This window comes from Erpetoichthys calabaricus, chromosome 11 (assembly GCF_900747795.2).
Source record: "Erpetoichthys calabaricus chromosome 11, fErpCal1.3, whole genome shotgun sequence".
NCBI lineage: Eukaryota > Metazoa > Chordata > Cladistia > Polypteriformes > Polypteridae > Erpetoichthys > Erpetoichthys calabaricus.
This window is the reverse complement of record NC_041404.2, coordinates 86823680-86844073: the sequence shown is the minus strand read 5'-3', so window position 1 is coordinate 86844073 and position 20394 is coordinate 86823680. Positions and strand designations below refer to the sequence as shown.

At 37.0% G+C, this 20394-nt stretch overlaps 2 protein-coding genes across 3 annotated transcripts in view; both read right to left on the bottom strand.

The window, feature by feature from the left end:
• pold1 (polymerase (DNA directed), delta 1, catalytic subunit) overlaps window positions 1–596 on the bottom strand; it is a 118865-nt gene extending 118269 nt beyond the window's left edge. The window contains exons 1-2 of the mRNA XM_028813535.2: window positions 439–596; window positions 30–221 (exon numbers count right to left, since the gene is read on the bottom strand). Coding sequence (XP_028669368.1) covers window positions 30–219 — 190 coding nt within the window. The 5' untranslated portion in view covers window positions 220–221; window positions 439–596. The remainder of the gene's footprint in view (window positions 1–29; window positions 222–438) is intronic.
• A 12112-nt stretch (window positions 597–12708) lies between these two features.
• Window positions 12709–20394, bottom strand: part of LOC114660679 (oxysterols receptor LXR-beta-like) — a 26801-nt gene continuing 19115 nt past the window's right edge. For both annotated transcript variants that reach the window (XM_028813532.2, XM_028813533.2), the window contains exons 8-9: window positions 16724–16932; window positions 12709–15301 (exon numbers count right to left, since the gene is read on the bottom strand). In XM_028813532.2, the coding sequence (XP_028669365.1) occupies window positions 15155–15301; window positions 16724–16932 (356 nt within the window). In that variant the 3' untranslated portion in view covers window positions 12709–15154. The remainder of the gene's footprint in view (window positions 15302–16723; window positions 16933–20394) is intronic.

The following is a 20394-nucleotide window of genomic DNA, read 5'->3' as shown; positions in this document are numbered from 1 at the left end:
AACTGGAGTGTGAACTGAGGGAAACTCACCCACGGGAATAACATCGTGACCTGCCTGACCCTCACTAAAATCAGTTGCCATCTCCGATTCATCAAAAAATGCCAGCTCTTCCTCAAAGTGTGACGGCCCATCGTCGTCTGGATCGACGGTTCCCCGTGAACGTTTCGCCTGGGACGCATGCATCGGGGGCGCTTGCTGCTGTCGCCGCTTGTAATCCATCTCTATCCGAAAAATGATAGACAACAGGTTGTGTTATCAGGTAGAGTGCATGATCGTAATTAAAAACAAGCTGACAATGTTGTACAGCTGCCAACCGCGTGTACGTTTATTTTTAGACATGATATTCCCTGCGAACTAAATGCAATTTCACATCCACAGTTACGGTTGCTATTGTAAAAATAGTGACTGTAGACATTCTCTATACTTTGGTGACATTACCTTAATATAAGCGTGAATCTACAGTGTATTATTCGCACAACTATCCCGCACCAGCATGGAATATCTTTCCTTTCTTTCTTCCCGAACCTCCCGCCAAACAGAATAACCTAACCAGCCAACCGGCCACCGGCACACGCGTTCACCCGGAAGTGTTACAATATGATTGGTACCCGACTTTCAAAGGGAGGTCTTATGCTACCTATATCACATAATAGCGCGCGCAGCACTGTCAATATAATGATTGACGATACTTATGTCATAACCATAAGCTAAATCGATCCACACGCCATATGTACATGTTACGCTTTTCTTTATAATATTGTGTACTTATTAAAATAGTTGACAATTTATAACTGATATACTTTAAAAGACTAACATTTTTTTCATTTTTCTCATAAGAATGAGAAACTTTACATATATAATTAACAAATTAATCAAAATATCTATTCCTTGTCAAGTTCCGTCAAATTGTTGCCTCATCTTTTAATTTTACTCTTAAATTTAATTTTTCCTAAATAAATATCTTTAAATGCCTTTTAAAATGATAAACACAGATATACAATTAAGTGATTTTGTATAATGTTGAACATTTTGTATATTTGTTGTTGTTGTTTTTTTTCTTCATTAGGGCTGCATGGTGCCATAGTTGGCTGCACTGTCACCTCATGGATGTAGAGTGTTGGGTTCAAGTCCCAAGTCTGATTGTTATCCTTGTACAGGTGGTATGTTTTCCATGTGTCTACATGGCTTTTACTCCATGTGTTTAGTTTTGCCTCCCACATCCACAAAGAGGTTGGCTAAAAACTGGCCCAGTGTGTCTGTTTGTGTTTGTGTGGGACCTATGAATGACTGGCACCCTGTCCAGACCAGCTTCTTGCCTTGTGCTCAGCATTGTTAGGAAAGGCTGCAGCCCCCCCGCAACCCTAAATCCGATTAAGTGGGCTTCATGCAGCAACACCTTGCTGTTATATTATGACAAAGAAAGCATTTTTTGATCCAAGTTGTGAATGACATATGGAAATTTTCATCTTCATAATAAAATTAAGCAAAAATGATTTTTTAAAGAATTTAAGTTAGCAGTAATATAAAAAGTATAATAAGAATAAATATGTGAACATTTTATGGATTTTGTTATATATATCATTTTCACCAATTTTGTGCACTTCTTATTTTTTCATTATTCTGTTCTGTTATTGTTGTTTAAATTATAAAAGTATATCTACTGAATATATAAAAAAGATAATGCTTGTTTCTTCTTAATGTTTACTGCCAGGGGAGGTTCTGTCCCTACACAATTTGAATTGGCTTTGAGTTGGCTCAAGCAGGTTCAAAACTGGATAGACAGATAATATTAAAATCTTTTATAAATAATTTGTACATTGTGATCATGTACTGTATAAATACACTGCTCAAAAAATTAATGGAACGCTTAATCATCACAGTCTAACACCAAGTCAATGAAGCTTCAGGGATATCAATCTGTCCAGTTATGAAGCATAAGTGATTGTGAATCAACGTCACCTGCTTTGGTGCAAATGAAAGTGACAACAGGTGCACTGGACAGGCAACAGCAAGACAACCTCCATAAAGGGAATGGTTTTGCAGGTGGTGGCCACAGACAATTGCTCTCTCCTTATCCTTCCTGACTGATTCTTCTCTAGTTTTGCATTTTGCTGATGTTCTTGTCACTACTGGTAGCATGAGGTGGTACCTGCAGCCGATTCAGGTTGCACAGTTAGTCCGGCTCTTCTAGGATGGCTCATCCACATATGCCATCAGAAGGTTTGCTGTGTCTCCCAGCACAGTCTTAAGAGCATGGAGGAGATACCAGCAGACAGGTTGTTACATGAGGAGTGCTGGGCTGGGCTGGGCCGTAGATGGGCATCAACCCAGCAGCAGGACCAGTATCTGCTCCTTTGTGCAAGGAGGAACAGGAGGAGCATTGTCAGAGCCCTAACAAATGACCTCCAGCTGGCTATTGGTGTGCACATTTCTGACCACACTGTCAGAAACAGACTCCATGAATGTGGCATGAGGTTCCGATGACCTCTAGTGGGACCTATGCTCACAGCCTATCACCATACAGCTTGATTGCAATTCACCAGAGAAAGTCACAATTGACAGGTCCGCCACTGGCTCCCCATTCTCTTTACAGTTGAGAGCAGGTTCACACTGAGCACATGTGACAAACGTGAAAGAGTCTAGAGAGGTGGTGAACATTATACAGCCTACAACATCATCCATCATGACTGGTTTGGCAGTGGGTCAGTGATGGTCTGGAGAGGCATATCCTTGGATGGTCGTGCAGACATCCACATGCTAGGCAACACTCCATCAGTACATCTGATGCTGTCAGGTAGTGCACAGACTGCACAGGAGCTCACTGATGCCATGATCCAGGTCTGGGAGGAGATCCCACAGGACACCATCGCCATCTCATCAGGAGCATGCCCAGACATTGTCGGGAGTGCATACAGGCATGTGGGGGGCAAAAACTACTGAGTCACATTATGAGTTGCGTGATAAAATTCATGCCACTTGGATCAGCCTGTGATTTCAATTTATGACTTGGATTTTTGGTGTGATGCTGAATCCAGCCTTCAATGGGTTGGTAATTTTGGTTTCCATTGACCATTGTTACATCATTTTGTTCTCAACAAATTACCCAGTATTACTCATCAAAGATTATCCACTTGAATATTTCGTTCATCAAGATCCGATGTGTGATTTAAGTGTTCCCAAATTTTTTTGAGCATTGTATTTTAATATCCCTGTGTTGTATTTCAGCTAGGATTCCTGCTCTGGCTGGGGTTCAAATGCCATTTTTATGTCTTCTTGATCATTGTTGATTTTTTTTGTTTATGTTAACATTAATATTTAGTTTCTTTATGTTTAAGCAAAATGGCACAGTAGTGCAGTGGTAGCAATGCCGTCTCGTAGTAAGGAGACAAGACCAGGGTTCATTTCTTGGGTTCTTTCCATGTCTGTGTGGGCTTCCTCTCACATTACAAAGACAGGCAGGTTAAGTTGATTGTCAAAACTGGTAAAACTGACCTTAGTGTGTGTGTGTTAATGCTGTTCACCCTCTAATGGACTGGTGCTCTGCCTGGGGATCAGTCCTGCCTTGCGCCCTATGCTTGCTGGCTTAATTTCCAGCCCTCTGTGACCCTGCTCAAGATTAAGTGGGCTTAGAAAATGGTATGTTTAAGCATCTTTCACAATCTGCCATGTGTTTTGTGCGTGGTCCCCAGAGAGGCAATGCTACCTGCCTATTACCATCATGGGACTGCCCTCTGCCCTATAAAAGCTGAGTATAACCCACAATCCTTTGTGATTCACTCTGAACGTGTTCATGGTGGTCACGAGTTCCTGTAGAATTTATTGTTATTATGCTTTTTATGATTTTCTGGATTTTTTAACCTGTGCTGTTTTATGACTGACCTCTTGGATATCAGATTGGGACTTTGCTCACTTTTGGGACTGCCTTTTAAAGGTATTGCCCTCTGTGCCTTTGTTTTCCTCATTGATTATTGTTCTACAAAGGTTTTGTTAAAATGCATCTTTTAATTTATAAAGAGTTCTTAATTACCCTTTTTGTTTCTAGCTGGGATTTGATGGTAATTCCCCCTCTAGTGAGCATTTCGATTACTTTTTGGGACTTGTATACTTGGGAACTCTGAAGTTCATAACACCCTGTACTAAAATAAAAATGTCATGCATCTAAATTATTTATTAGTAAAAGGTTTAATTCCAAATGTAAATGGAAAATCCAACTTCCATTTTAACAGTTTTTAAAGTCTGAATCAGCATAAGCCATTTAATAATTCAAATATTAAAATTTGTACTTCAATTTAAATGTTTAAAGTGTAAATAATCTTGACTGTAACAGAAATGTGTTATTTTTCACCCTCTGATACAGGTCCATAGAGACCTAAATCTCTATAGCAAAGGATCAAAAATAACATCATATTCTAATGACTGACTTTGAAAATAATCTAAAACAATCCCCACGTGCTTATGTTTCAAATTTGTCATTTTTAACCTTCAGGCAGTTAAAGAGGAAGGAGCACCGGTAAAGAATCACATATCAAAAATATTATATTTGTGATTAGCAACCTCAAAATAACATAAAATGACTCTCCATGTCTGTATTCCCAATTGTCATTTTCTTGAAGTTCTGTGAAAAGAAGTAATGTTGATCCCTTGTATCTCATTGGGGTTGAACTGCTGGGGTCGGCACAACATCAAGTCCTTCTGATCCATTTTGATAAAGACCTCTATTGGCTTACTCTTCATCATAAGGGTGTAATTTCCTACACAAAATATGGTCCAAAAATTGTCTAAACATGAAGGTTTTTTTGGGTATAGAGAGCCAAAAGAGTTGGCAAACCCAAAAAACTTGATGTCTTTCATAACTAGATATCAAGATGATATATGTGGCGGTTTTCTCATACTGGTGAGTGAGGAGGCGCCAGACAAAAAGCTGAAATTATGAGCAATTCTTATGAACACAATTATTTACTAACATTTAAATAATTACATGCCACAATAGTAAGAAATTAATGCATTTTGTAATGTAACACTTACTATTTACTATATCTGCATAAATAAAGTTAAGAATGTCTGTCAGTATGTCCAGCCACCACTTGACGATGGCTCACTGGTTTACATAAAATTGGCATGTATGTTCATCTTGATCCCTGTCACAGTATGGGCTACTTTATTCTCGAGTGGAGGGAGGTTTCAGGGTGGTTTCTTTAATAAGTCAAGGTATGCATCAATTTAATTTCTCACATTTTTTGTCCCAAATCAAAGATTAATACAAACAGTCATAAACAATTAAGGATAAATTAATGGTAGACCCACTTAAGAAGCAGCGTACACATTACTTCAGTACTATCCCTGCTATCTAGAAAGAGAATCCATTTAAATCCAAGAGTTTTTCCCTTTTAAACATCTGCAATTTCCTATTGGGGTCTGCTTTCCTATGTATGACTATAAACAAATCATAAGGTCAGACAATGAAAATTGCAGGCATTGATCTAAGAACAGATTGTTTCTCTCATGTGCAGCTTTCTGTTGCTTGCAAATGAGTGACCTCAAACAGGTCTTTGCTTATATATGCTCCATGAAATTCATCAAAAAGTGTTTATAAAGAAGCAGTTGCTGGACATCTGGGATTTATTCAGCTCAGATGAATTTTACATAGATAACACTGTATTTATTATTTCAATTTATTTGTAATATTTCCAAAAATGTAATGTCAATATGCATTATAAAGTGGAATACATTTTTACTTAAGAAATTAAATCATATGCTATTTTTCTACAGTTTTGAAGTTGTAATCTACCTGTCATAGATGGTGTAAGAGGAGAAAGCACATCCCAGCCAGATTAGAATATGTTTTATTACTCGGCTGGGACACCAGTATGACAATGCAGACAAAGCAGCAGGCGGGACAGGAAAATACTTTTGTACCAAGTCAGTATGATTTAATAAAGGGACCAATGGAAGGTGAGAATAGGGAGCTGTTTTATCCTCAATATGCCAGATGGCAGTGGTCCTCATATGGCAATGCAGTCGTGACAACTGCAGGGGTGTTTAGGAGAAGGAGTGCAGAAATGCTGCTCTGAGTCGGTCCATACATGCTGGTAGAGGATGCTATCAGAAGAGGACCTCCCTACTTTCTTCATGGCCTGGAAATGCTTCCAGGAATGGCGTAGCACCAGAAGCAGTCCTGGATCAGGCTTAAAAAGGAGCCCATGACCACACATGGACAAGTCAGAGTCAGGAGGCAACAGATAACACTCAGTGGAGGGCAAAAGGAGCAGGAATTGTATGGTTATTGTTCAGTTTGTATTCATATTGTGATTGACTACTGGAAAAGATCGTGAAAAGGTGTTGTGCAAGAATATATTTCTTTTATTTTATTCCAAAATCATTTGGTATTTTAATGTGTTTTGGGTTTGGTGGCTCTCTGGTGCCCCTTGTGGTCAAAACAGGTAAATCATCTAGTTTAGAATAATATTGAAGATAAAAAAAACTTAACACATATTTGTGCAGTGACAAAAAAGTGTTCACCATTCTTGAAGAAGTTCTTACAAACCATATCTATAGAATTTAGGTTGGGTAACTGTAGAATGCACCACTACATGACTATCCTTCTATGCCAATTAATTCTTACACAGCCAGGAGATGTGTTTTGGGTCATTGATTGGTTGAAAAGCAAATGAAAACCCAACAAAGTATAAACTATGTAAGATGGTGTGTGGCCACAGAATGCTGTGGTAGCCTTACTAGTGCCTTCAATTTTAAATAACTTATTGACAGTGTCACAAGTAAAGCACCCCCAAACTAACACACCACCTCCCCCTCCCTTCACAGTGCAAACCATACTTGCCGGGAATATCTGTTCATCTTCTATACATCTTACAAAAAGAGAACAGTTAAAAACAAACTTGGACTCATCAGACTTGATTTTCACTGCATGTATTTTTTCTTATTATTAGTAATGGTCTCCATCAGTAGTGGATTCTTTGTAGCAGTTCTAATATGAATTGTATTTCAGAGAAACATTACGCCTGTCTGTCATATCTCCATTCTAAATTAAGCTGTTCTTGCAACATTATGGACAAATATATACAGAAATAAAGGCCTTAGTTGTTTCGCAACACAACTAATTAGTCTGAACAAATCAAAAAAATCCATATAGTAACATGTAGGAGGCACACATAGTAGTTGGGATTTCATTTCTAAATCAAAAGTAAATTGTTAGGGGTGGACACATTTAAAGTTTCTGTTTTCAGAACAAATACATAAATAAGCATCTAGTTCACTGCTTACATATATCTTAGAAACCATTTCAAATATTTAAACAAGTCTTTAGATCAAAACATCTGCAAGATTATGAAAAACTTTAATCAGGTGTGTTATTTTTATTTTGCTTTTCATGGTGAGCATTGCAGCAGCAACACATTGAGCTGAACTAGGCTGACCAGACCTGAGTCATGCCTTTTATATCTATTAAGGGAGAAGACCAACCCCCATATTTATCAAGTGTCTAAGAATTACTCCTAGGAACTGCACTAAAAGCCTGACTAGGATAACAATCTGTCCTGCCCCAAGTTTGAACATGAGGAACAATTATTAGGCATCTCACATCTACTCCTAGCTGTAAAGTCTTCTCTTAGTCTGGATATTTAATAGGTTTAGTAGGGTTACATTATCCAGGTGCAGACAATTCATCATATGATATTATCCCACAATCATGGTTTGTATTAGCTGTAGGTTAATTGGATGGAATACAACTGTGTCCACCAGTGTAATGCAAATAAGTACTAAGGGCACAGGCACCAAGCCTGTGCCCTTAGTACTTATTTGCATTACACTGGTGGACACAGTTGTATTGTGACATTTCAACAGGGATTTTCGATTCTCTGACATGAACTGACTATGTCATATATTGTGAGTACTGTATTGTGCAAAGAAATATTGATTTTTTTATTATTTATTTATTTTTTTATTATGCACTGGTATCTTTGAGTATATATACCATTTAACTGTATACTGGGACTAGCTGTGCTACCCAGCTTCACCCATAAAATTTATTGAGACAATGGGCCTCAGTTAAAATGCCATCAGTCAATCAGATACATGTAAGAATTTGATTTTTTTTTTTACCACAAGAGCTAACATTTTTATTCAGTGGAGCCTATTATTCTAACACGTTATATACAATTGTTCATGAGTAAAACATTTGTGCTGTAAATCAATTCTTGCTTGTCTTACTGACCTTATCTTTTGTTGTTGGTCATTCCAAAACATAATTGTAGAGTAAACTCTAATCTTTTTAATTCAAACAAGTAATTAGTAGGAATAATGTGAATTATGGCTGAAAATATAACTTTTCAGTGCATTTTGTAAAAATGGTAGCTTCAATCCGATTTAAATATAACACTATGATCTGCAATATTGTACTGTTCACAAGATTTACAGGCTTTAGATCAAAAGCAATACACAAATTTAAACATGGTTAGTGTATGGAAACAACAGTTTATCTCAGAGAAAGTGAGGAACTAAATATTGCAACCAACAAGAACTGAAATAAACCCCAAATAAACACAGAAAACGGAATATGGGTGAAAGTCAAATAAAAAGAAGGGCAAACTACAATTTTAAATTTGCAATGCACACTATACATATTGCACAATGGCTGCAAGGTAACTGATCTAAACTGAGCTGCAGATGTACATTTACTTTGATTGCTTAGAAATTTGTTTTTTACTGCCAGTCATATGTTCACCTTTAGAGGATGCAGAACACTGTACTATACTATTATTATTCATTTCTTAAATTTTCATTACTATGGCTTTGTAACAGACCTTCCCAAAAAGGGAGGAGGTAATTCAGTCTTCACTTTATTATAAGTATGGTCTGAAAGAAAATCGAATCCAAAAACTGGTTCCGTTCTTATGCCAGATGTTTATATTATTTGTCTGTATTTCCCGCTGCTATTTTAATCTATCTTGAGGTGCTGCTACCAATGTAACCAAGTTTCCATGGGTTTACTTGTTAATTTAAATAATGAAGTGGACAAGACTGGTATGTAGAATATTAAGACTTTGTTTTTAGAGTTAGCCCAAAGATAAACACCCTTTCCCTTGAGCAATTACCTCTTTTAGAACCCCAAAAATCTAAGAGACATTCCCCTCTCAATTACAGCCACGTCAGAGGGGATATAACACTTCCAGAACTTAGAAAGGTAAAATGCAGGCAGGTCCTTAATGGCTTTACAGTACTCTGAAAAGATGTTTTACTTTAACTTGGTACAAACAGCAAATACTTTTACAGGCTGCACACTTATTCATTCCATTCAATGAACTGGACATTAAAAGAATTGTAGAGAAAAAAAATGGGTGAAAATAAATAATATTGCAAACTATGTACCATGTTGGTGGCAAATGGGACTCCTTAACTGACCAGCAGCAAAGCAACACTTATTGGTCACTCATTGCCGCAGCAGCCGGCAACACAGTTGTGTGTTATAGTGTGATTGCGAACCAGATTTTCCTTGTGTAAGCCCCATTTTTCCACGTGATCACTTCTCATCACTGAGCTGAAAAGGCGCAGTGCCTAAGAACAACCCACTCACTACAGCATTATTACAGACAAATACCAAACAATTAAAAAAAATGAGTTGGTTAGTTTTGTTTTAAGTATAACCACATTTCAATCAAATCAGTCAAAGGGTATTTAATTTTTCTATTGTTGCAGGGGTTACTGTAAATATTGATACATCAAAATGCCTTTTCATCACTGTTACTACTTGCCTTACATGTACAATCCTGCCAAATTTCAGCTTTTAAACTAAATGGGAAATAGAGTTTGATGATGAGTGAGTCAGCTTTGCATTATGTATATAGACTGAAAACATGATGAACTATGTACCTATTAGCATGTACAATTCTTAACATTAATTATTCATTCAATAATAATCTCTCTTTATTTTTCTTTATCAATTCATCTAAATTAAATGATCACTCCTGTATATCCCGCTAGATTAATCTCTGGTTTTATATACAGTACCTTATACAGTGCATCTGGAAAGTATTCACAGCACATCACTTTTTCCACATTTTGTTATGTTACAGCCTTATTCCAAAATGGATTAAATTCATTTTTTTTCTCAGAATTCTACACACAACACCCCATAATGACAACGTGAAAAAAGTTTACTTGAGGTTTTTGCAAATTTAGTAAAAATAAAAAAAACTGAGAAATCACATGTACGTAAGTATTCACAGCCTTTGCTCAATACTTTGTCGATGCACCTTTGGCAGCATTTACAGTCTCAAGTCTTTTTGAATATGATGCCACAAGCTTGGCACACCTATCCTTGGCCAGTTTCGCCCATTCCTCTTTGCAGCACCTCTCAAGCTCCATCAGGTTGGATGGGAAGCGTCGGTGCACAGCCATTTTAAGATCTCTCTAGAGATGTTCAATTGGATTCAAGTGTGGGCTCTGGCTGGGCCACTCAAGGACATTCACAGAGTTGTCCTGAAGCCACTCCTTTGATATCTTGGCTGTGTGCCTAGGTCGTTGTCCTGCTGAAAGATGAACCGTCGCTCCAGTCTGAGGTCAAGAGCGCTCTGGAGCATGTTTTCATCCAGGATGTCTCTGTACATTGCTGCAGTCATCTTTCCCTTTATCCTAACTAGTCTCCCAGTCCCTGCCGCTGAAAAACATCCCTGCTTCACTGTAGGGATGGTATTGGCCTGGTGATGAGCGGTGCCTGATTCCTCCAAACGTGATGCCTGGCATTCACACCAAAGAGTTCAGTCTTTGTCTCATTAGACTAGAGAATTTTCTTTCTCATGGTCGGAGAGTCCTTCAGGTGCCTTTTGGCAAACTCAAGGCGGGCTGCCATGTGCCTTTTACTAAGGAGTGGCTTCCGTCTGGCCACTTTACCATACAGGCCTGATTGGTGGATTGCTGCATAGATGGTTGTCCTTCTGGAAGGTTCTCCTCTCTCCACAGAGGACCTCTGGAGCTCTGACAGAGTGACCATCGGGTTCTTGGTCACCTCCTTGACTAAGGCCCTTCTCCCCCGATCGCTCAGTTTAGATGGCCGGTGTAGAAGAAGAATGTTCTCCTCAGCACCATGTATTTTGTGTGTTTAGTAAATTAGAATTTTTATAATAACTATTTTGTAACTTGCCAGTGAGAGACGCTTTGGCTTATGAACTAACAAAACTATGTTATTCCAGGGTTCAGGAGAAATAGTGTCCACATGAATAAAATCTAAGCTGTTTCTTGTTTTCCCTTTCTCAGAGTGAATATTTCAGGGACAAGGTCACAAGGCTGCAGAAAAGTACATGTAGTTTATGCAAAGGCGTCTCTCCTGTGCTTAGCTTTGAGAACACAGGTAATGCTTAGCTCAACAGACATATTGTTTAACTCTACTTAGATGATAAGGATGTTTTTCTGTCTTATTAATCATGAGATGCTGAAGTATAAAAAGACCCTCCTGACTTTTTTTTCAGGGTTCAAATTGAGCTTTCCGGCAATAAGTTATGCTCTTTGAATCTCTACTTACTGTGACTCCGGATGAATAATAAAGAGAACTAAAGAAATATTATCTGCCTGTTGTCAGTGTGCCTTTTTCGTCCACACTGGCCAGCTCTAGGAAGAGTCCTGGTGGTTTTGAACTAGCCACTGTGCTCATTGGGACCTTCAAAGCAACAAAAATTTTTCTGTAACCTTCCCCAGATTTGTGCCTTGAGACAATCCTGTCTTGGAGGTCTACAGACAATTCTCCTTTGACTTCATGCTCAGTTTGTGCTCTGACATGAACTGTCAACTGTGGGACCTCATATAGACAGGTGTGTGCCTTTCCAAATCATGTCCAATCAACTGAATTTACCACAGGTGGACTCCAATTAAGCTGCAGAAATATCTCAAGGATGATCAGGGGAAACAGGATGCACCTGAGCTCAATTTTGAGCTTCATGGCAAAGGCTGTGAATACTTTTGTACATGTGCTTTCTCAATTTTTTTATTTTTAATAAATTTGCAAAAATCTCATGTAAACTTATTTCACGTTGTCATTATGGGGTGTTGTGTGTAGAATTCTGAGGAAAAAAATGAATTTAATCCATTTTGGAATAAGGCTGTAACATAACAAAATGTGGAAAAAGTGATGAGTTGTGAATACTTTCCGGACGCACTGTATATTAGTGTTGTCTACATTTTATATAACATGGAACAACATATGCTTACGGTTAACATGTACTAGTTTTATATTTGATATTTTTGATTATCCAAGCTTTGTGAGCAGGCAAACAAATATACTTCCTACTGCCTTAACTCAACCTCTGAACAATTAAAACCCAAAATTTCAATGAATCTGCTTCTTCTTTAAATCAGGTTCAGTCTTACACCAGCAAAATTTTCTGATCACAAAAGAAAAAGGGATTACAATTGATCTGATTACAGTCCTTGATTTCTGGTTGCTCTATGCAAGTTCATTTTCTGGACTGTAATGACTGACAAAGAAACAAATATTCTCATTAGCAAAACAGTTGCTTATACAAGCTTTGAAAGGGATTTCTTCTCATGAGAGTCACATTTTACATACCCCTGTGGTCTTTTTCCACTTTCATTCTCCCAATGGCATCTCACCCTACCTGAAAAATCTAACTTATTCAGGGTTAAGAAAGGAAAATTCAATAGATTATCACATTTCAAAATCACTACACACAACACAAAGCCTTTTTAGTTTATTCAATGGGAAAATCCAAAATTTTTCCCTCAATTTTTTATTACAGTTGAAACAGAAATCTTTAAATATTCTACAAATTGACACAATTGCATTAATAGCTCCTTTAACTATTTATTAGTCATCAATTAAACAATGAAGCTATTTACATTTTTCAGTTTAATGGAACATAAAAATTAGCCTGTGAATCTACCCAACAGAAGAAAAAAATATTTGAAGAGGGGAGTTTTGGTTTCTGTAGTAAGCTGAGGCAGCCTCCATTCTTCGGTTATGGATGTCTGCTTTAAGTAGAAAGGGATCTTTTCCATAGAAGTGGTACTACATTTAGGGAAGCTCACAAAAATGAAAATAAAAGCAGCAATAGTCATACTGACAACATAGTGTTGTTTGGCAGTGTATTTCAGAGAATCGTTATCAAACCTTGTTTATTTATAATTTTGTAAACTACTGTATAACAAGCTATATTTAATCACTGTTATCTTGTTCACAAATTATTGTGATATAATACTTACACAAGTTTTTTTTTCTTCTAAACTCTGGACTGTACTTAAAGAACTGAAAACACAAGTATATATAGCATTGGCATAATAATGGAACAAATGAAGGTATGGAATTAAAAAAAGACAGAACCCTCCCTTAAAATAAATAAATAAAAATTGTAGAATTTACATTGCCACCCCACAAATGCAGCAGATTTGTGTAAATCAAATAATCATATTCCAGCTTTACCCTGATAAAGGTGGGGGTGGGACAGTGTATACCAACACCTCAGTTGTGCACCCTTTTCCTTATAATCATGTAAGTGCTCTAAGTTACACTCTCTTTAAATGCCTTTCAGTCTGTCAGGAGTGTTGTTGTGTGACAGAGGGTTAGTGAATGTTAAAGCTTACATACAGGGAATTTCATTACCATTGTAGAAGTGCATTTAAACACTGCTCCATATGTTGGTTCATCCCGTGGCTTCCTCCACAAGACCTGCAAGACGATTCTACTAAGGAGGTGGACTTTTCAGTCCAGGGATGTTTAACTGAATATTGCAAGCTGAAATTGATGGAAGAGATTATGTTAAAAACACAAAAACAACAAAGTTATGGGTTGTGGCTTTTTGGTTATAATGAGTAGTAGTGCTTTTTAAGTCAGATTGTCAGTTACTGGATAAATAACAGAGTGAAATGAAAAGGAACATTAACATATAAGGAAATGTGTGGGAGAAGACATTTACCATATTAGAAATGGAAGGTGTTTTAGAACAGGTTCCTTAAAATACAATCTTGTCAGGAAGACATCACCTGTTATAGCTGAATAAAGTTTATGAAAAAGGAAAAGATAAATCTTCTACTGAAGCAAGGAATACCAATTTATGTGCCCTTGAAACAGAGTTTCACTTTCACCAAAATTTTTGAATTAATTTCAGGATATAAAGGACAGTACAGCAGCATAATAGTTGGCACTCCTGTTTCCAAGATTCATGAATTTGGGATCAACTCCTGGCGAAGTCACTCACTGTGGACTATGCACGTTTTACCCTTTATCAAGGTATGCCAATTCCATTCCACATCTTAAAAAATATATATGTTAGATTATTTGGCAACACAGTGAGAGGACTTCCTGATTTGTGACTGCTGCTACAGAAGTAGAATTCAAGTTCACATCATCTGATAACAGAAAAACGTGGATTCATGAGATTGATGAACATGTTTATTTTTTGTTTTTTTATAAAAAAATCTTTGCCACTGTCTAATGCCAAATGGAGTTTAGCTACTTCAACATGGAGCCCGACATAGGACTGCTTGACTGAACAACTTTTGTCTTTATAAGAAAGAGTGGGTTCAGAAAAATGGATGAATATTTACATATATAAACAACCTTGCTATGTTCCAATGCAAGTTGTCTTCATCTATTTTACCTTTGAGTGCGATTTAAGGAGTGCATGAATGAATGAATTAGCTTTTATAATGATAATAAATAGTGCAAAGTTAAGATCATCAGATGGAATTAATTCCCTGCAGATATCAGAATGCTTCTGATGAGACAGAATAAAAACCACTGACAATCATCTAGACCCCATTTTTCTTAAGTATAAAATTCTAATTAATGCAGAGAAACTTAAAGGTTTAGCTCTTTTGGGCAGGTTAAAAATATCTGTTGCTGTTATAATTACTGACAGAATATTTGACTTATTAAATTTGAAAAATCTTGGGAATCCATACCAATACCATGAAGGTAGAAACAAACCTATTCAAACAAACCTATTCTCTTTTGATTAGAACAGAAGACAGCATTTTAGTGATCCCCCCACCCAACCCCCATACTTTAACAGAGGAAGCCAGCCTCCGAATTTCCTGATGCATAGCCATCCAGCTTCTAAGTATGGCCCAATATCAGTCTTTCCTCCAAGTCCTCTTGTTACCATTCCATATAACCATAAACTCTGTCCAGTCACTCATGAACATCCCAGATCTCCGAAAGTAGTGGTGGCAGCTTTTTGTCTTGAAGCCGGAGTGCAAACACTTGCTCCGAGTGTGCACTTGACAGTGTCCGAAGGCTTACTAGTTTCATCAACATTCGTGGAAACATCAGGTGGTCCTATGAATAATGCAATGAAACACTGTGAGCCAAAGGGTCATCTGTGATGATCTAAGTTGAATGAGTGTTATATTTTGGATTTGCTTTAATAATAAAGGTTGTCAGACTCTTCCATCTCAAGAGACAAAGTCAGAACTGCCTTATTGAGTTATTACATCATCACGACAAAAGCCTGCAAACAAATTGGACTTGGGACAAAAAACAACAAAATGAGTGACCATGATGAAAAGATCAATTTAATCTAAACAAAAACTCTATTGGGTATTTTACACATAACATTGTTACAGGTGGATCAAAAGTAACTAACAAAGAAACATCCAGTCAGAGGTAGCCTTGTTGTCAATGATGGTAGATTTCAGAAATATGACTATTAAAATACATATGGAACCTCCAACAGATTATTTTCTTCAGGAATACTTTTGACTAGAGTTTTTGTTTTTCTTTCCTCTATTGTCAACTGGCTATATCTTGAAAATAACATAAGTTATAACAATATTAAATCTACTATTAATTGTGAGAGTTTTCTGATTTAGTCTGTGGCTTAACAAAACATAATAGATTCAAACTATAAATATAACTCAGAACCACAGTGTTCAGAGCCCACCACGGCAACATCAAGGGCAAGACAGAAGCTGGGACAAGTTTCCAATCCAATGACAGGACCCCAATTACTCATTCACCCACACTCATAAAAGACTAATTTGAAATCACCATTTAACCCAGCATGCATTTGTTTGGGACATGGTAGGAAAACCTATGGTAGTATGGGGATGCAAACCCAAGATGATTGATCCAAAGCCCCTATAAAATATGCAGTCAAAATTAATGAGACCTTGGACTATGATGGAGAAAAGTGGGTGCATAATTTTTTTGGGGAATTTGGCTGCCTTATGAAGAACAGGCCGAGCATATTTATTGCCATCAACGACCCTACAAAAGTAGTGCAGGGGAGGATATGGAGAACAGTAATTTATAAATACATCCCATGAAACAGACACCACCTAGTTAGCTGCACTGATCATCAGTACATGGGCCAGTATCTTGTTTATGTATCCTTTCCACAGAAACATGAAACAGACAACTCTCTATACTGCTTGTACCGCATGACCAGCACTGGTTCCCAATTTACACTTGACACTACCCTCAACAACCCTGAAATGGATTAAGCAGGTTGGAGATCAAATGTTAATTTTAAAGGAGAACTTCCAAAGAATTAAATATTTGGTAGGCATTTAAAAAGCTGTTGCAGCACATACATAAGAAAACCGAGCACTAATACGGAAGGCTACTAGGACAGACACAACAGAAAAAAAATTTTGGACAGTTAACTCTCAGTGAAGCAGGTCAGGACGCACCACCTATAAAAGGCTGGTCAGACAGATACACAGGGAAACTAGGTATCAGACAGACCAGGGTACTTGCCTGTGGCCGCTTGATACATGTATAGGCTCTCAAAGCCTCCACGTAAGGTTGCTGTAGGCCTTCCACCTGCTCTGGATTGGTGACATTGGGCCGGTCGGCAGAAAACAGAGAGATGGCAATAAGAAGAGCATATTCTGCATCATCTAGCGCAAGACATCGCATAGCCCGTGAAAATTCAAAGATGGGATTAATGAACTCCATTTGTAAACCTACAGTACAAAAAAAAAAAAAAAAAAAAAAGAAAGGAGCATTAATGGAAATAAGATGCATACTTCAGAGTGACTGTAAAATCTAACAAGGTCCAGTTAAAGACAGACAGACAGACAGACAGACAGATAGATAGATATACTTTATTAATCCCAAGGGGAAATTCACTAATCCCAAGTTTCCCCACAGTTTGTATAGAAAAGAATCACCCCCACCCCCTTCCAAATACAGGTAAAATTCCGTTACAACGAATATCTTTACAATTAAATTTTCATTACAACGAAGTGTTTTACGGTCCTGACAGTTTCCCCATAAGACAGAATCTATAAAAAAATCTAATTACTATGAAATACATTCAGCAGATACTTTCATTACAACGAAGTGCTCAAAAGACCTTGAAATGCCTGAATGAATCATCCACAGAGCAGTTAGTTCTGTGGTCACAGCTCAGCTGTGCACAACGATCCCTGAACAGAAACATTATAAATTTTTCTCCTTCTTTGCATTTTCCTCATACTGTTTTTTGCTGTTTTTGTTTCCTGTGGTTTTCAGTGATACTTTTTACTTATTGCTCGTCAACAATTTAAAAACATCCATTGGAATTTAACTCATTGTCACCCTTCTTTAAAAATGACAGACACAAAAAAACGACAACAGTTCACACTAGAAAAAAAACTTTAAATATTTATGGCTCTCCATTACGGCAAAAAGAAAAAAAGACGTTGCCAGTGAATTCGGAATTTCGCCATCATCATTGTCAACTTTCTTGAAAGACCGAGCAAAAACAGAAGAAAAATCTTGGGTTGCAAACCTTGGGCCTCAAACGTATGCTAACTGCTGCATTTGAAGACGTCAAAAAAGCAGTTATTCCTTTTATTACTGGCAAGTCGTCCATTCCTCTGTGTTTTAAACATGTTACATTGCTTCCCTGCGAGTATAAAGGAAACCAGTGAGCTTGGATGACTCAAGACATTTTGGGAAACTGGCTGCAACAACTTGACAAGGATATTGTGACATGTGAGTCACTGTCTTGTACCCCAAAACATGAGGCTGAGTCTCAGTACTTTAGCAAAAACAGATTTATTCAGCTTGAAACAGGAACAGCACAGTTATTTATTGTAGCGGGATCTACCACTCTCCTATACACAGACATAGCAGTCAGACAGGGTCATGGTTAGGTTAGTGGCCAAGTAATACTGTTCCCCGCATTATAATATTCCTTGCATCACCCATCGAGGAAAGGCACTGTGACAAGCAATCTTCCACAGATATGGCAATCACGCTTCAGGACGAACTTCGGCGTGTCATCTTGTTGGGTTTGGGGGTCCCAAAAGAGTTCAGAAACCTCACAATACGAAAAAGAAAAAAAAGAAGATTCTGCTATTGATTGATAACTGTGCTGCTCACAGCATACTTTTACATTTAGATAATGTTCGAGTTGAGTTCCTCCCTCCCAATTACACGGCAGTGCTTCAGCCATTGGATTTGGGCATCATTCTCACCCAGAAAATGTATTATTGCAAAGGAAATGCTGAGAAAAATTCTCATCAGCATAACTTGCAGACAGGAGGAGATGAAAATTAACATGAAAGAAGATATTGAAATGATTGCAAAAGCAAGAACTCCAAGCAATCATTTTGCTTAATGAAGAACCCTTGTCTAGCAGTTTCTCTTTCTCAGACACTGGATAAGAAAAATTTTGAGAGTTCCCAGTTTGGCCATCCCAAATCACGAATGTCAGAGATTGTCACAAAACTATGGAAAACCCATCAAGAAAAACCTGGAAAACACAAGAGCTCAGCATGCCTGGCAAACATTCTCCTATTGACTTCAACTGTCAAACGTTAAAAATTTCAGGACAAACAAAATATTGCACAGCACCAAAGAGAAGAGACAGACTCTAAACAAAAACAATTAGATCTATATTTTTTGGAGAAAGCCTCATTGCTGGATAAGATAAAAACAGGAAATGCCATAGTGTACGTGGGTAATTAAATATGGTGTGAACATATACATGTTTTGCTACATTTATAAGACAGAAAAATCACAAAACGTCTGTTGCTGGTGCACCAAAGTATGCAAAGACAATGTCTTGAGGACATGATAAAGTTCTGAAATATCTGGATTGGGAATATCTAACTAGAAGAATAACAAACACTCTTACCACCTTTCCAAACATTGCTTAATCTTAAAAACTGATACAAGGAGTTTGAGTCTATCCTAACGGCAGTTGGTACAAAGCATAAAACAACCCTAGTTGGAAACCAGTACATCAAAGGGCACACAGACTCAAACAAATTCATCTAACAATATGAAATATTTGCAGATATCACTTATATGTGAGAAGTCTTAGAACCTAACCCCTGTGAGGAAAGATAGAGGGTAGTACATGAAGAAGAATAATTATCAACACTATCTAAATCATATCAAAAAATCAAACATTGTTTAATCCTCCACCCAATACATGTAATGTTGTTTACAAAGAATTAACATAAGCTCTTTTGATTCCCTTTTCATTATCCATTGTCATCTTCTGTACTCTGTAATTTAAACTGCTTATATTACCAAAATGCCATCTCTGTCTGTGCTTAATTGTCCTTTATTGCTTTTACACATCTGAATTGCTCCAAGCACAATTACTTACTAGGAATTCAAAATCATCATCCCAGTTCATAAGAACATTGTAAATATTCTGCAACTTTCTCTATTCCTATATTCAGCATGTGCTACCATGTTAACTGGGTTATCCATTTCACAAGAAAAATGAAATGTCTTACAGAATTCAAGTCTTAAGTACTACTAGAAATTTCATATACCTCTCTATATTTCAAATATCGATATTTCTCTAAATTCATTTAAATATTTAACTTACTTGTAATTATTATTACCAGTATTATTTATATTAAATTGTCTTTATTCACGGCTTATCATTTCTGTTCATCTTTTTTAAAATGTTTGAATTATTATTTACAATTGTTATCATTCTGTTAGCATTATTATAGTTTGCTTTGCCTTCACTTTAATGACTGCTATATACCTGTGTACTTTATACCTACAATCCTACCATATGTTATTCATTTTTCATATAGTAGTAGTATAGCATTTAGATTACTTTTATTATTTTTAAATGATGCTAATACTTAAATTAATTTTTTTAAGAGTGCTCATAGGGATTGTTGTCTTATGGTGGAAATTAGTAGTATTTAATATTTAATATATTGTTATGAGTTGGTTATGTCTAGATCTGTCTTAGTTTCCATACATAAAAGGAAGAAGTAAGATATATTGTTAACATTTTATTTACTGTTTAAAAGAGAATTATTGGAGGGAACCAGTATGTTTTTAGTGTGACCTGCTTGATGGTATATCAGAGGACAGGTTGAAGTGTTCACTTTGACTTGTTTGGGGTGGAAAATTAGCAGAGCCAGTTGGGAAGGGGAAAATGAGTTTTTTGTTTTTTTTTT